This window comes from Eleutherodactylus coqui, chromosome 3 (genome assembly GCF_035609145.1).
Source record: "Eleutherodactylus coqui strain aEleCoq1 chromosome 3, aEleCoq1.hap1, whole genome shotgun sequence".
In the NCBI taxonomy this organism is placed as follows: Eukaryota; Metazoa; Chordata; class Amphibia; order Anura; family Eleutherodactylidae; genus Eleutherodactylus; species Eleutherodactylus coqui.
In genome coordinates this window covers 180,306,100-180,323,565 of record NC_089839.1, presented here as the reverse complement: position 1 = coordinate 180,323,565, position 17,466 = coordinate 180,306,100, and the positions used below count along the sequence as shown (strand labels likewise).

General features: G+C 47.5%; 1 protein-coding gene across 1 annotated transcript in view; it reads left to right on the top strand.

Moving 5' to 3' along the window:
* The window catches only part of FAM3D (FAM3 metabolism regulating signaling molecule D), a 75,307-nt gene that overhangs the window by 19,736 nt on the left and 38,105 nt on the right, over positions 1–17,466 (top strand). The window contains exon 2 of the mRNA XM_066596610.1: positions 6,953–7,018. Coding sequence (XP_066452707.1) covers positions 7,006–7,018 — 13 coding nt within the window. The 5' untranslated portion in view covers positions 6,953–7,005. The remainder of the gene's footprint in view (positions 1–6,952; positions 7,019–17,466) is intronic.

Genomic DNA, 17,466 nt, shown 5'->3' with positions numbered 1-17,466 from the left:
TGCCGGGTTGGAGGCTCAGCGGCGCAAGCCAGCGGTCGGTCTGCTCTGTCAGACCCTGCAGCAGTTCGTGGGCCGTGTGGCTCTTCTCTCCTAAGCTGAGTAGTTTCAGCACGGCCTGCTGACGCTTGCCCACCGCTGTGCTGCCACGCCGCGTGACACCGACTGCTGGCGACGTGCTGCTGCTGCTGACACATCTTGATTGCGAGACAGAGGTTGCGTAGGAGGAGGAGGAGGGTGGTTTAGTGGAGGAAGCATACACCCCCGCAGATACCACCACCGAGCTGGGGCACGCAATTCGGGGGGTGGGTAGAACGTGAGCGGTCCCAGGCTCTGACTCTGTCCCAGCCTCCACTAAATTCACCCAATGTGCTGTCAGGGAGATATAGTGGCCCTGCCCGCCTGTGCTTGTCCACGTGTCTGTTGTTAAGTGGACCTTGCCAGTAACCGCGTTGGTGAGGGCGCGTACAATGTTGCGGGAGACGTGGTCGTGCAGGCCTGGGACGGCACATCGGGAAAAGTAGTGGCGACTGGGAACCGAGTAGCGCGGGGCCGCCGCCGCCATCATGCTTTTGAAAGCCTCCGTTTCCACAAGCCTATACGGCAGCATCTCTAGGCTGATCAATTTTGCAATGTGCACGTTTAACGCTTGAGCGTGCGGGTGCGTGGCGTCGTACTTGCGCTTGCGCTCAAACTGTGGCGCTAGCGACGTCTGGACGCTACGCTGAGAGACATTGCTGGATGGGGCCGAGGACAGCGGAGGTGAGGGTGTGGGTGCAGGCCAGGAGACGGTACTGCCTGTGTCCTCAGAGGGGGGTTGGATCTCAGTGGCAGGTTGGGGCACAGGGGGAGAGGCAGTGGTGCAAACCGGAGGCGGTGAACGGGCATCGTCCCACCTTGTGGGGTGCTTGGCCATCATATGCCTGCGCATGCTGGTGGTGGTGCCTCCCCAGCTGATCTTGGTGTGACAAAGGTTGCACACCACTGTTCGTCGGTCGTCAGGCGTCTCTGTGAAAAACTGCCACACCGTAGAGCACCTTGACCTCTGCAGGGTGGCATGGCGCGAGGGGGCGCTTTGGGAACCAGTTGGTGGATTATTCGGTCTGGCCCTGCCTCTACCCCTGGCCACCACACTGGCTCGGCCTGTGCCCACACCCTGACTTGGGCCTCCGCATCCTCGCCCGCGTCCACATCCTATAGGCCTACCCCTACCCCTCAGCATGGTGTATTAGCAGTAGTGCAGAAACAGAACGCTGTAATTAAATGTGCCGCTTATTGGCCTGTGGTTGGAGGCTGACTTCGTTTACAGAACCCCAGGAAATAATTTGGCGCAAGCCTGCTGTAACACTTAGCTGGCTGCGTATTTATTTGGAGAACTACTACCCCCAGCAGACACGGACCCAGAACACTGAGCACAGTGACAGGCAGGCCAAATAGATTTTTTTCCAATATTTTTTTCAAAAGGACCACTGCGTATATTTAATCTATAATATATGTCTTCTGGCCCTGCCTACACAATTCTCTCCCTGGAGTATTACTGCAGGGCGCAATGCTCTGCACGGCCGATATACCAAAAAAAAAAAAAAGTGCAACACTGCTAAAAGCAGCCTCCACACTACTGCACACGGTTAGATGTGGCCCTAAGAAGGACCATTGGGGTTCTTGAAGCCTACAATAACTCCTAACGCTCTCCCTGCCTAAGCACTTCTGTCCCTGGACTATTACTGCAGGGCGCAATGCTCTGCACGGCCGATATACCAAAAAAAAAAAAATGTGCAACACTGCTAACAGCAGCCTCCACACTACTGCACACGGTTAGATGTGGCCCTAAGAAGGACCGTTGGGGTTCTTGAAGCCTACACTAACTCCTAACACTCTCCCTATAGCAGCTCCGGCACCAACAGCACTGTCCCTCAGCTATCTCACAACGCATCTGAGGCGAGCCGCGGGAGGGGCCGATTTTTATACTCAGGTGACACCTGATCTCCCCAGCCACTCACTGCAGGGGGGTGGTATAGGGCTTGAACGTCGCAGGGGGAAGTTGTAATGCCTTCCCTGTCTTTCAATTGGCCAGAAAAGCGCGCTAACGTCTCAGAGATGAAAGTGAAAGTAACCCGAACATCGCGTGGTACTCGTTACGAGTAACGAGCATCCCGAACACGCTAATACTCGAACGAGTATCAAGCTCGGACGAGTACGTTCGCTCATCTCTAGTTATGTACTGTAATGAATGCAGAAGGACTTGTAACTTGTGTTCAGGCTTGTTAGTGATACAAATAAACAGACACAAAGACAGTGACAGATCGATTGGTATGTAAGACTCAAGGGACAACTAAGATACAAGGGGTGCAGGACAGTAAAAAAAAGGAAACACGACCTTAGATATTCCCCTATATCTGCCCTAACTGAACCTGTCAAAAAAGTAGAGTACCCACCCTGAAAAGAGTGATCCCACAGCTGAAACCTGGCTAGATTCTCTAACTGTCCCTAAATGTAATGATGGTAGATATAAGGAAAGAGTGAGACAGATTAAACTAATAAAGCGACCAAGGATGTGAAGTGAAGGAAGCGAAGAAGGTACAAATGCACTAACTGAAGAAATCTAAGCAGAATGCGTAGAGAAATATATCAGAGCTAAATAATACCAACTCACAAAGGCCCAGAGCACAAGGGTAAAACAAGAGTGTAAATGGCTTCTTGTACTCAAATGAGCAGAAATAAATAACTTAGATGAGTTACTGATAGGCTGGATGGAATGAAAAACAGCTTAGACAGCAAATCTGCCTACGGATAGATAAGAGATGTTTCTGCCTTGGTGTTCAGTGGTGAATAACGCCACATGTACAAGCAGGTACATTAGGTGGTCCAGCACTAACATTGTAATATCACACTGAACCCGTCACTGCATCCAGGACCCAGCTCCCGCTGTGCTGTAACAGTACTTTAGCAAAACTGAAGCATTGATAGCAATCAACTATTTCTTTAATGTAGATTAGACCGCGACAAGTACGGCAGTGCAACATATACTGTAATGCAGAAATATTATATAGAATGCAGATAGAATTCAAGTCTCTGCATAATGTAACTCAGAATATTGCAAAATGTTTAGTACATCCGGTTTGGCTATATAACAGTAATCTCAGTATCACTCACTTCTTGCACCAGGTGCTCTTTTTCTGTTAGACTCAAGCTGCCTTTAACATTGATGAAACTTTTAAGATAAAGCCAGCTTTTCTCTTGCATTACTACTCCATGGCTGTCCCTAACTTTGTGTCACTATTCTGGTAAATGTCTTTCTTGGCACAACTCCAGTATACTGCAGGTGATCATTGGTGGCGGTTTAATATGGCAAACTCCCACTCACTCAGTAACTGCACTTTTCACCTCTCCATAATCTCATTACACACCACTTTCCCTTCATGGAGTTGAAACTCCTTCTCTGTATGTTGTGATTATGACTCTGGCACTTTCTGATGTGAAAAACAGGTGTGTCTTCTCTGGTACTATCAACACATAGTGGATCCAACTTTTTCTATGAGTCTGGTCTCTGCGTCACTGATGGAGCAGCATAATAGCATTTTACATGACTGTCGTATTATTTCTTATGTGCCACTATCATACGCAGCATTCAATCCTCGCTCCTTTATAACAGCTCGTCCACTGACCACATCATCCATGTTCTTTAGGTCTATATGCCCTTGTGTGCAGTTTTCCACAGGCGTGTAGTGCTGGAGGCCATAAACAATGCAGTTGTATGATTATACACAGTATATGCGGCATGGAATAGATGACCTGTAGCCACATTTCCATTTTAAGTAAGGATGGAGGTCCCAGTAGTCAGACCCCTACAGATCACACTTTTATAAGATGTCTAAGTAAAAAAGTTGCATTACTCTGCATCAGAGTTAAAGTTGAGTTGCTTGTATTGGGCTTTTTATGAGCGCGGTTCAGGGTATTTTACTGCATGTTACTTTTGCTGTTGCTGTCTATGATAAGGTAATGAGCACACTATATTACTAAATGTATCTCTGGACTTGAATTGTCCCTAATGCATGCATAGGATGTGTGTCCCGTGTGCCCCATTTTTTTCATCTTAGTTCCTCCTGATAACTTATTGTCACACATGCTGCATTATCATGACTATCATGAAGTGCTGCCGTCACACATGCTGCATTATCATGACTATCATGAAGTGCTGCCGTCACACATGCTGCATTATCATGACTATCATGAAGTGCTGCCGTCACACATGCTGCATTATCATGACTATCATGAAGTGCTGCCGTCTGAAACACCTGCTGTGACACCGATAAGAAGAGGAAGTAACATAGGTCAACATATTCCTTTTTAACTCATTCAGCCCCAGAGCCTTGATATATCATATATGAGATCCATTGACTTACATGTTCCAGTATGCAATTATGACAGTAAAGGGTGCCTTCACATTTGCAAGTAAATCACGGGCAGCAGCAATGTGATGTGAAATTGTCAGGAAAAAGCATTGCGGAGCTCAGACACCTCAGGAGCATACATGTGATTTTGCTCCAATTTTCTCACGGTAATATTGTGATAGCCAGTGTGAAGGAGCCCTTAATCTATTACCTAGATGGTGTAGGTCATCTAATTAAAGGGATCATGCTATGACCGCACCTCTCCCCCACTTCCAAAGATCAATTCATATTGAAGGGATTATGTCATCAGAAAATGACTTATTGTATAAATCAGGTTTTTATGTTATTCCAGGAAAGATAGACGGTAAAGGCAGCACTCCGCACAGCGATAAATAATCAATATGTGACCTTTATTAACCCTTTCCAATCCACTGTCTGACGTCTGAAGACATTATGATTTAAGGCTTGACAGCTCCGATGTTGGAAGACGCCCGTCGAGGTTCTCTTACTGTATATTGCCAGCCTCTCTGCTGTTGGAGCCTATCCAACGTGTCACCTCATGCAGTACTGGCTTTAGCCAGAATATAGCGCTGTTTTATAACGGCAGAAAAAGAGTAAGCCTACTAGGAAAACCAGGATACAAATTGGATTGAAAAGGGTTAAGTCCATGGTCCTAAGCGTCAGCAGCGTTTCAACCCTGACCGGGTCTTTTTCATAGTTCTTTAGTTTACTCTGACTGGACTGGCTTAGTGGAATACATAGGGATTTTCGGGTTGACCCAAGGTCTAACACTATAATGGAGCCCAAAGGTCCAACAGAAGATAAACCCCATTTGGAGGTGTCTTTGAAGCTGATCACTTTACTATAATTGTCTATTTCTTATAGGGCCGATTAACAAATAACCAATTAGACCTTATCGATGATATCAAAAAAGATTATGGTGCAAAAGTGGATGTGCATATGTTCTGTGTAGATGTAGAGTGGACTCAGTATAATTTTCTCTGGTGGTCCCAAGGAATCCCAGTCTGATGCTGTAGACTCTAGAGTATATCAATTTCCCACTTATTATAGTTGCCGTTGTAGTGGCACTCAAGACCTGTGTTAATCCGTCAGCCATCCATGCTGTTCTCTCAAGTCAGGACAGGATGTAGGTAATATAAAATGTGACTGAATTTACTTTGTGTTGTTCTGTAAGGATATTTGCCAACAGCGAATCATTAGAATAATCCTCATGTACACAACTCAGTTATTGCCAAAGCTTTACTTGTCAACTTGAATCCTGTGTTACCCTATATCACAGCTGTTGTTTGAGCAAACCTCATACTGAGCTGAAACGTTGCACGTGGGTGAATGAAGGATCTTGATATTGGAATGCTGCCCTGGCGTTCTATTTTATGCTACAAAAGGATTGTGGATCAACTTTTGGCTGGACTTTGCACCGCTATACTGTTTTTTTCAGTGCTGCTCCATTGTTTTGTACAATTGTTCTCCTACATGACGACAGAATTTATGCATTGCTTATTTGTATTGATGACTGATTCTGTCAATCTGGCCAACCCATTGTTAATGAAACAGGTGCGGGATATGATGAAGCTTATGGAAAGGCTTTACACAAGCTCAGTTAGACAAGCAAGACTCTACTAAGTGTTTGATAAAGAAAGCTATGGCAATAACATACAATATTGCAGTGTCCGAGGTGCGGGCCCACAGCCGAGGAGACAGCGGGGTAGAGAAAGGCCTTGTTACAGGGCTCTACCATCTCCCATGGGGGTAGCTCAGAACCCGACCATGTTAATGCGGCTGATCTCCAGCTCGATTAACTAGTCACAGCCATTCAGTGATGTCATTCACTGAATGGCTGTGAATGATCGAGCGCCGGCACTGATTGGCTGAGCCATGGTGCTCGTGATCCAAACATAGCACTCACTTGCTGGAGGCAGGGTATTCAAAGCCCCATTACCAGGGAGACAGTGCTATGTCAACGCTGAAGATTACACTGCAGCCTGCCGGAGTGCCGGAGGCCATCACAGGGGACCCAGACGCCTCCGGCTAGGTGAGTATTGCTGGAGGAATTTTCATGTAGTTTAGCTAGGGCTCATTTTTGGAGGAGGGCTTATTTTCCATCCAGAGGTTTAAAGCTTATTCTCTGTCTGGTCCTAATTGAAGTTGTGGTTCAAGGCTCTATGTGGAGTATACCTATTTAGTTCACCATGTTTTTGTGGCGCCTAGGGGTTCCTATTGATATGTTTCGTCACTTCCACTAAACACCATGCGCGCTATTATGAAGAAATGTTGAATAATCTCTTAAAGTAATTATATAACTTTAAACACCCAATAATCTGTCCAATGGAGTAGTAACATGCTGGGGGGCTAACCTGCGCATGGAGGCTCTTACACTGCCGTAAGAGTAGCATTATATGTTCTGAATGTTATAAAATTGTTGAAGGATGCAAAAAAGAGTGAAATGGTAAGATTAATATACTTTTAATGAAATATGTGACTATTCTCAGCATTCATAAGGGTTATAAAGAAATAACCACTGAATACTGTGATTATTTTTACAGATCACTATAAATTAGAGACTCCATTCCTGGTCTACTCCGGCTGCTAGAAAACTATGAGGTGGATAGGTAAGAATTATTACCGTTTGAGAGTAAAACAATAAAATGTAAAAGGGCAATGGAGCAACAGTTTGTGTAGAATGGTGTGATTGCTGTATGGTAGAAAGATTGTGCCAGCAAATAAACTGGCTGAGGTGCTGCTGTCTCAAATCCACCATTCCCAATGGGGGAGGTTGAAGTAATGGAGGAACATATGCAAGCTAGGATTAGACGCAACCTTCTAGTTGTGAGAGACAGAGACTAGAGTTGTAGATTACACCTGATTCCTCTGTTTTATTTAGAGTGGCGTACATGTCAGCGACAGAGGCGTGACTTGAAGCTCTTGGGTCCAAATGCAAAACCTGTAAACTATAATGCTTTATTCATGGTACTAGGCTACCTATATGGAGAAGAGAGGCCTTGTGGGCCATCTAAGGCTCCTGGGTCTGTGTGCAACCGCATCCCCTGCATACCCTATAGTTACGCCAGTGGTCATCGACCTCATGATACAGGAAGCTGGTCTCAGCACAGGATTGCTCAAGCAAGATCAAGGTCACACAATTGGGCCACCTGGGAATTAAAGCGAACACATGCCCATATCCCCAAAGCGTCCAGGTACCTGGAACGCTAACTATAATCCCAGAGTGACAAAATAGGGCACACATATTAATATTTATACATCAATTTATGAAAATATACCACACAATAAGAAGAGAATACCTACATTAAATAAGAGACATCAGCACCAAGTCCTCTGACCAAGAGTAAGGTCACATGATTGGGCAACCCAGAGATGATAGCGTATGAATGTACAAAAAACATCTATATGCTATTATATCAACGTCTGCTCGGATTCCCCTTGTTCCCAGTGACTGCTGCATACCTGACTACTGTTTTTGAGCGCTTCTGAGTGAGCAGATTTCTTGCCTGATAAGACTTACTCTTTCTTGGCGTTACTACCATGTAAGTTCTGCCTTCTGTCATTATAGTTAGTTTTGCTAAAGGAAACTTTTTGAGTTTCTGTGCAGCATCCGAGGGACAAGCCCCAGCCTAGGAGACAGGGGTTTAGATGTAGGCTTTTTAATGGTGGCTCTACTGTCTCCCACCCAAAGGGTAACCAGGGACATGCCCAAAGGGCCAAGAGCAGGTTATTAAAATTAGGTTAACCTACTGAGAGGTTACCTTAGTCCACTTTTGTTATGGGTGACACCACCGTTCTTACCTTCGCGGTGATCTCTCGAAGTGGGAATAAAGAGTCCACATTGCAGGGTTGAGGTTTTTAAAGGCAGAATCGGTAACGGTCGGTAAAGCCATTTACTTAAACACAACTTGCAGTAAAATCCAATACAGTCCACACTTGACATCCACTGGTAGAATAGGTAGTGCAGGAGAACACATAGTGAGACAGGGAGTCAAACACAGGAGGACAGAGTGACTTACACGGGCCAAGTTAACTGTGAATCTCTGGTCCCAGACACTTTCTCACAAACATGTCACCGATTCACTACCGGTGCACACTCTAGGAGTAGTAGATAGGCACCCAACACTGCACAGCAGGAACTCACACTTCTTGCGGCCTTTCACTTGCCTACTTCCCCATACAGGGAAAAAGAAAGGGGTCCATGGCACATGTCTTCTATTCTGTCAGCCTCTTCCATATCCACTACACACAGACTAAAGGTGTCTGAATGCAGGCCAGCTTCTCTCAGGACGGATAGGTGAATTGCACCAGCCAAGGCAAACTCCAACAACCACTCTCCTACTCATGCACCTTTCAATCACATATATATATATATATATATATATATATAACAAGGTCACATGACATACAAATAGATACTTTCCCAGACAGTAACCCATTCAGTGCTGCAGCTATGCAATACACGTCATATTCACTCAAATGGAACACATTGACAATACAGATAAACACAAGATTTTATAGACCATCCAGAAACTTCCATACACTAACTTCTGTACACTACATCTGTTTTCACTTATATAAAATTTATATATCTGAGTGTCATCGAATGAGGGGTTCGAATCGGGGAGATCATCTGTAGTAACCCTGTATAAGGCTGCAAGTCAACAGTTGGTTCTTGAAGTTTATTTGTTGACTACAGGAAAAATGGGCACGTGTAAGGAAGTGTTCACACTGTGGTATTAGTATCCTATAGGGCTTAAAGAGACGAATGTGATTTAGTCCCATTATGCGGCCGTGATAAGCATAACAGGACAAAACAAAACCACTAATTCCAATGGATTTCAGTGGTTTTGTTTTCACTATCGGGATTCTTACTAGAGATGAGCGAGCATACTCGCTACGGCAAACTACTCGAGCGAGTAGTGCCTTATGCGAGTGATCTCTCTCTCACTCTCCCCCCCCCCCCCCCCCCGCTCCCCCCTGCTCACTCCCGCAACTCAACACTCTCCCCCTCCGGCACCCGAATCTTATGAGACAAGTGGGCAGGTACTCGCATAAGACACTACTCGTTTGAGTAGTTTGCCTTCGTGAGTACGCTCGCTCATCTCTAATTCTCAACTGTTAATTGTACAGGTGAGAAAAGATGGAACCTGCCCTTAGTATGTAGTGTTAAATACATGCGGGAAAGATAGTACAAAGCCTGTATTCCCACTATTTTTTTCAAACTCCTGCGCTATGGAGTGGAGTTTGAATGGCCAAAGGAAGAAAAAGTCTTATTCATGCATAACTACACATATGGCTGTTTGATACGGTCCGTAAAGATACGTGTTTTTGTGCTGTTAATGACATCTTCACACGGGTGCATGCGTTTTTGCACACGCCTCAGCCCAAACGTATTTGTGCTATATACGAGGCTTTTTTGTGCACACATCGGCGTATTTTACTGTATATTTTTGACATACAGGCCATATTCATTTGTGCACGGCAGACGAACACTGCCCAATTTAAATTAATGAGTTGCAGATTTTTTTTTCATAGAATTGCACAATGTTTCACGCATCCTGTTGCACACTGAGCTTGCATTTGCACACCCTTCATAGACTTCTATGGGGACCTTTGGTGCATAGATGCACAAAAAGAAAGAGCAGGTACGATTTCTCTGGCATTGTGTTCGAGCCATTGACATAAATTTGTTCTATTCTCTGCGTGTTGTGCTTGTAAATTTTGCACTTACAAAAATGCGCATAAATACACTCATGTGAAGGAACCCTAAGAGTGTAAAAATGTATAGTTTAAAGTATACATAGACTTTGAGGCCGCTTTCACATGGGAGTCAAAATCGCAAGATTTTGCTGTGATGTGATAGCGTGAGAAAATGCATTTATGTGAAGCCCATGCTTTCCAATGGGTTCCTTCACATTAGCAATGTTGTCTCTGATGCTATCCTGCAAGAAAAAAAATTGTGGCATACTCTATATTGCTGTGATTTGCTTTTTTTGTAGCTTATGTTTTCCTTTGGAGCCTTCGTTTTTTTCGCATTGCAACACACGAAATCGCGTTTTTTATGCAATGGCATGCAACTTTAACATTAGAAAATAAGCCCTACCCTGAAAATAAGGCCCGCCTGCACTCAAAAAAATGGAGTACTTAAATAGCAGCCGCTGCTATCCGGAGCTCTTCCACACATCCTGCAGTCCTTGTTCACCCACGGGTTAGATAATTCTTAAATCCTGCCTCCTCAATGCGCTGGCTGTGATTGGTTCCTCGGACGCTGCTCAGCCAATCAATGCAGCACTGGATGAACCAATCACAGTCATCGTATTGGTTCATCCAGCACTGCATTGGTTGGCTGAGCAGTGTTCGAGAACCAATCAGAGCCATTGCTTCCTGGAGGCGAACAAGGACTGCAGGACACGTGGCAGAGCTCCGGAGAGCAGCAGGGGGACATTTTTTATGCAATGCAGCTAGAGCTTATTTGTGGGATAGGGCTTAACCTTCTCATGATAAAATTGTGTGAGTTTATCAGAAGAAAACGCACTGCCAACGCTACTGAATCACGGGGACAAAGCTGCAATATTGTTGTCACCTGTGTAAAAGAAGCCTTATAGTAAAAATTTACACAAATGTAGACAAACTTGATTACGTTTCACAGGTTTACTTATCAACTCGTATTTTTTGCAGAGCACTGTAATATAGTTGACTATGTTATTGTGTCCTAAAATAAAAGAATATGTTTTTTTTTTTTTAATGGTTTCCTATGGCCTGCTGTATTGCATGATATGTTTATCCCTCTAGAAAATGTATACGTCTTTAAAACTGAGGAATTTTCCCAGATTTTTCCTGTTTTCTTCTTCAAAAAAACAAATTGCTTTTCAATGTAAAATGTGTGCAAACATACGTTTTTAACTGATGTTTTTTTAATGAAAACATATACAGATGAGGTATATGTTTGCACTGTTTTTTATGCTTTTTGTCACATATACGGTTTTATACTTTACAGCATAAAAACATCTATCTTTAACGGATACAAAAAACGCAGTGTGAACGCTCCCTAAAGGCCCATTTAAATACAATGATTATCGCTCAAAATTCGCTCAAAAGCTGTCTTTTGAGCAATAATCGTTGTGTCTAACTGCACTGACATCGTGCAGTATTCGTTAAGCCGTCGCTCACCGTTGTGTTTCAGCATGCTAAAACTATTGTTTCAGCTGTATCCTGTTCCCTAATGACAGGCTGGGTATAAACAACAGAGCGGTCCAGCTCTGTTCTCCATACCCGGCACAGAGCGCTCAGCTGTAAAAAAGCTGGGCACTCCGTGCAGAAAACAGCTGAATGCATAAGGCAAGCGGGGACACCCTGCTTGTCTTCTGCATCCTCTGCTCCGAGCGCTCGGCTGTATAACAGTCGGGCACTCGGAGCAGGGAACACCCCGCTTTTCTTCTGCATCCTCCGCTGGCAGCACAAGGTGATCACTCATCTTGAGCGATCATCTTGCGCTGAGAATGACGCGACGATTATCGCTTAAAAGTCTCTAGAGTGAGATCTTTTGAGCGATAATCGTTGTGTCTAAATGGGCCTTAAGGATCTCAATGACTTTGATAACAATTAGAGATGAGCGAGCACCAAAATGCTCGGGTGCTCGTTACTCGGGACGAAATTTTCGCAATGCTCGAGGGTTCGTTTCGAGTAACGAACCCCATTGAAGTCAATGGGCGACCGGAGCATTTTTGTATTTCGCCGATGCTCGCTAAGGTTTTCATGTGTGAAAATCTGGGCAATTCAAGAAAGTGATGGGAACGACACAGCAACGGATAGGGCAGGCGAGGGGCTACATGTTGGGCTGCATCTCAAGTTCCCAGGTCCCATTATTAAGCCACAATAGCGGCAAGAGTGGGGCCCCCCCATCCCAACAACTTTTACTTCTGAAAAGCCCTCATTAGCAATGCATACCTTAGCTAAGCACCACACTAGCTCCAACAAAGCACAATCACAGCCTGCATGACACTCCGCTGCCACTTCTCCTGGGTTACATGCTGCCCAAACCCCCCCACCACCACCACAGCGCACACCAAAGTGTCCCTGCGCAGCCTTCAGCTGCCCTCATGCCACACCACCCTCATGTCTATTTATAAGTGCGTCTGCCATGACGAGGAACCGCAGGCACACACTGCAGAGGGTTGGCACGGCTAGGCAGCGACCCTCTTTAAAAGGGGCGGGGCGATAGCCCACAATGCTGTACAGAAGCAATGAGAAATATAATCCTGTGCCACCGCCATCAGGAGCTGCACACGTGGGCATAGCAATGGGGAACCTATCTGCCACACACTATTCATTCTGTCAAGGTGTCTGCATGCCCCAGTCAGACCGCGGTTTTTAATTAATAGACACAGGCAGGTACAACTCCCTATTGTGAAGTCCCTGTGGACCCACAGCATGGGTGGCTCCCTGGAACCCACCGGCGGTACATAAAAATATCCCATTGCATTGCCCAACACAGCTGAGGTAGTAATGTCGTGCTTAATGCAGGTGGGCTTCGGCCCACACTGCATGCCCCAGTCAGACTGGGGTTCTTTAGAAGTGGAAACAGATGCATTTATAATTCCCTGTGGACCCACAGCATGGGTGGGTGCCAGGAAGCCACCGGCGGTACATAAATATATCCCATTGCATTGCCCAACACAGCTGAGGTAGTAATGTCGTGCTTAATGCAGGTGGGCTTCGGCCCACGCTGCATGCCCCAGTCTGACTGGGGTTCTTTAAAAGTGGACAGATGTAGGTTAAACTCCGTGTGCACCTACAGCATGGGTGGCTCCCTGGAACCCACCGGCGGTACATAAAAATATCCCATTGCATTGCCCAACACAGCTGAGGTAGTAATGTCGTGCTTAATGCAGGTGGGCTTCGGCCCACACTGCATGCCCCAGTCTGACTGGGGTTCTTTAGAAGTGGAAACAGATGCATTTATAATTCCCTGTGGACCCACAGCATGGGTGGGTGCCAGGAAGCCACCGGCGGTACATAAAAATATCCCATTGCATTGCCCAACACAGCTGAGGTAGTAATGTCGTGCTTAATACAGGTGGGCTTCGGCCCACACTACATGCCCCAGTCAGACTGGGGTTCTTTAGAAGTGGAAACAGATGCATTTATAATTCCCTGTGGACCCACAGCATGGGTGGCTCTCTGGAACCCACCGGCGGTACATAAAAATATCCCATTGCATTGCCCAACACAGCGGATGTAACGTCAGCTGTAATGCAGGTGGGCTAAAAATTCATTTGATTACACTGTAGGCGAGGGCCCACAAAAATTGCTGTATCAACAGACTAATGTACATCAGAAAAATTGGCCATGGCCAACCAAGAGGGCAGGTGAAACCCATTAATCGCTTTGGTTAATGTGGCTTAAGTGGTAACTAGGCCTGGAGGCAGCCCAGTTTAACGAAAAATTGGTTCAAGTTAAAGTTTCAACGCTTTTAAGAGCATTGAAATGTATAAAAATTGTTTAGAAAAATTATATGAGTGAGCCTTGTGGCCCTAAGAAAAATTGCCCGTTCGGCGTGATTACGTGAGGTTTCAGGAGGAGGAGCAGGAGGAGGAGGAGGAGGAATATTATACACAGATTGATGAAGCAGAAATGTCCCCGTTTTGGATGGTGATAGAGAACAATGCTTCCATCCGCGGGTGCAGCCTACGTATTGCTTAGGTATCGCTGCTGTCCGCTGGTGGAGAAGAGAAGTCTGGGGAAATCCAGGCTTTGTTCATCTTGATGAGTGTAAGCCTGTCGGCACTGTCGGTTGACAGGTGGGTACGCTTATCCGTGATGATTCCCCCAGCCACACTAAACACACTCTCTGACAAGACGCTAGCCGCAGGACAAGCAAGCACCTCCAGGGCATACAGCGCGAGTTCAGGCCACGTGTCCAGCTTCGACACCCAGTAGTTGTAGGTGGCAGAGGCGTCACGGAGGACGGTCGTGCGATCGGCTACGTACTCCCTCACCATCCTTTTACAGTGCTCCCGCCGACTCAGCCTTGACTGGGGAGCGGTGACACAGTCTTGCTGGGGAGCCATAAAGCTGGCAAAGGCCTTGGAGAATGTTCCCCTGCCTGCGCTGTACATGCTGCCTGATCTCTGCGCCTCCCCTGCTACCTGGCCCTCGGAACTGCGCCTTCTGCCACTAGCGCTGTCGGATGGGAAGTTTACCATCAGTTTGTCCACCAGCGCCCTGTGGTATAGCATCATTCTCGAACCCCTTTCCTCTTCGGGAATGAGAGTGCAAAGGCTCTCCTTATACCGTGGATCGAGCAGTGTGTACACCCAGTAATCCGTAGTGGCCAGAATGCGTGTAACGCGAGGGTCACGAGAAAGGCATCCTAACATGAAGTCAGCGATGTGTGCCAGGGTACCTGTACGCAACACATGGCTGTCTTCGCTAGGAAGATCACTTTCAGGATCCTCCTCCTCCTCCTCTTCCTCCTCCTCAGGCCATACACGCTGAAAGGATGACAGGCAAGCAGCATGGGTACCGTCAGCAGTGGGCCAAGCTGTCTCTTCCCCCTCCTCCTCATCCTCCTCATGCTCCTCCTCCTTCTCCTGAACGCGCTGAGATATAGACAGGAGGGTGCTCTGACTATCCAGCGACATACTGTCTTCCCCCGGCTCTGTTTCCGAGCGCAAAGCGTCTGCCTTTATGCTTTGCAGGGAACTTCTCAAGATGCATAGCAGAGGAATGGTGACGCTAATGATTGCAGCATCGCCGCTCACCACCTGGGTAGACTCCTCAAATTTTCCAAGGACCTGGCAGATGGCTGCCAACCAGGCCCACTCTTCTGTAAATAATTGAGGAGGCTGACTCCCACTGCGCCGCGCAAGTTGGAGTTGGTATTTCACTATAGCTCTACGCTGCTCATAGAGTCTGGCCAACATGTGGAGCGTAGAGTTCCACTGTGTGGGCACGTCGCACAGCAGTCGGTGCACTGGCAGATTAAACCGATGTTGCAGGGTCCGCAGGGTGGCAGCGTGCGTGTGTGATTTGCGGAAATGTGCGCAGATCCGGCGCACCTTTCCGAGCAGGTATGACAAGTGGGGGTAGCTTTTCAGAAAGCGCTGAACCACCAAATTAAACACATGGGCCAGGCATGGCACGTGCGTGAGGCTGCCGAGCTGCAGAGCCGCCACCAGCTTACGGCCGTTGTCACACACGACCATGCCCGGTTGGAGGCTCAGCGGCGCAAGCCAGCGGTCGGTCTGCTCTGTCAGACCCTGCAGCAGTTCGTGGGCCGTGTGCCTCTTCTCTCCTAAGCTGAGTAGTTTCAGCACGGCCTGCTGACGCTTGCCCACCGCTGTGCTGCCACGCCGCGTGACACCGACTGCTGGCGACGTGCTGCTGCTGACACATCTTGATTGCGAGACAGAGGTTGCGTAGGAGGAGGAGGAGGGTGGTTTAGTGGAGGAAGCATACACCCCCGCAGATACCACCACTGAGCTGGGGCACGCAATTCGGGGGGTGGGTAGGACGTGAGCGGTCCCAGGCTCTGACTCTGTCCCAGCCTCCACTAAATTCACCCAATGTGCCGTCAGGGAGATATAGTGGCCCTGCCCGCCTGTGCTTGTCCACGTGTCTGTTGTTAAGTGGACCTTGGCAGTAACCTCGTTGGTGAAGGCGCGTACAATGTTGCGGGAGACGTGGTCGTGCAGGCCTGGGACGGCACATCGGGAAAAGTAGTGGCGACTGGGAACCGAGTAGCGCGGGGCCGCCGCCGCCATCATGCTTTTGAAAGCCTCCGTTTCCACAAGCCTATACGGCAGCATCTCTAGGCTGATCAATTTTGCAATGTGCACGTTTAACGCTTGAGCGTGCGGGTGCGTGGCGTCGTACTTGCGCTTGCGCTCAAACTGTGGCGCTAGCGACGTCTGGACGCTACGCTGAGAGACATTGCTGGATGGGGCCGAGGACAGCGGAGGTGAGGGTGTGGGTGCAGGCCAGGAGACGGTAGTGCCTGTGTCCTCAGAGGGGGGTTGGATCTCAGTGGCAGGTTGGGGCACAGGGGGAGAGGCAGTGGTGCAAACCGGAGGCGGTGAACGGGCATCGTCCCACCTTGTGGGGTGCTTGGCCATCATATGCCTGCGCATGCTGTTGGTGGTGCCTCCCCAGCTGATCTGGCGCGACAAAGGTTGCACACCACTGTTCGTCGGTCGTCAGGCGTCTCTGTGAAAAACTGCCACACCGTAGAGCACCTTGACCTGTGCAGGGTGGCATGGCGCGAGGGGGCGCTTTGGGAAACAGTTGGTGGATTATTCGGTCTGGCCCTGCCTCTACCCCTGGCCACCGCACTGGCTCGGCCTGTGCCCACACCCTGACTTGGGCCTCCGCGTCCTCGCCCGCGTCCACGTCCTATAGGCCTACCCCTACCCCTCAGCATGGTGTATTACCAGTGATTTGATTTCCCAGGCAGGAAATAAATTGGCGCAAGCCTGCTGTTAAACGTAGCTGGCTGCGTATGATTTGTTTACTATCTCCACCCACCACAGACGTACACAGAACGCTGAGGACTGACAGAGGCAGGGCACATAGAATGTTTCCCTTTTTTTAAAAAGAAAAGGCCCACTGACTATATTCAATCAGATAAGATATGTGTTGCACAGAAATGCAGTTATATGAAGTGCAGCACAGCGGTTACTTTTCCCAGGCAGGAAATAAATTGGCGCAAGCCTGCAGGACAAATAGAATGTTTCCCTTTTTGGGAAACGGAGGGCCCACTGACTATATTCAATCAGATAAGATATGTGTTGCACAGAAATGCAGTTATATGAAGTGCAGCACAGCGGTTACTTTTCCCAGGCAGCAAATAAATTGGCGCAAGCCTGCAGGACAAATTGAATGTTTCCCTTTTTGGGAAACGGAGGGCCCACTGACTATATTCAATCAGATAAGATATGTCTTCTGGCCCTGCCTACACAATTCTCTCCCTGTAGTATTACTGCAAGGCGCAATGCTCTGCAGACAGCCGATTTTGAAAAGAAAAAAAAATGCAACACTGCTAACAGCAGCCTGC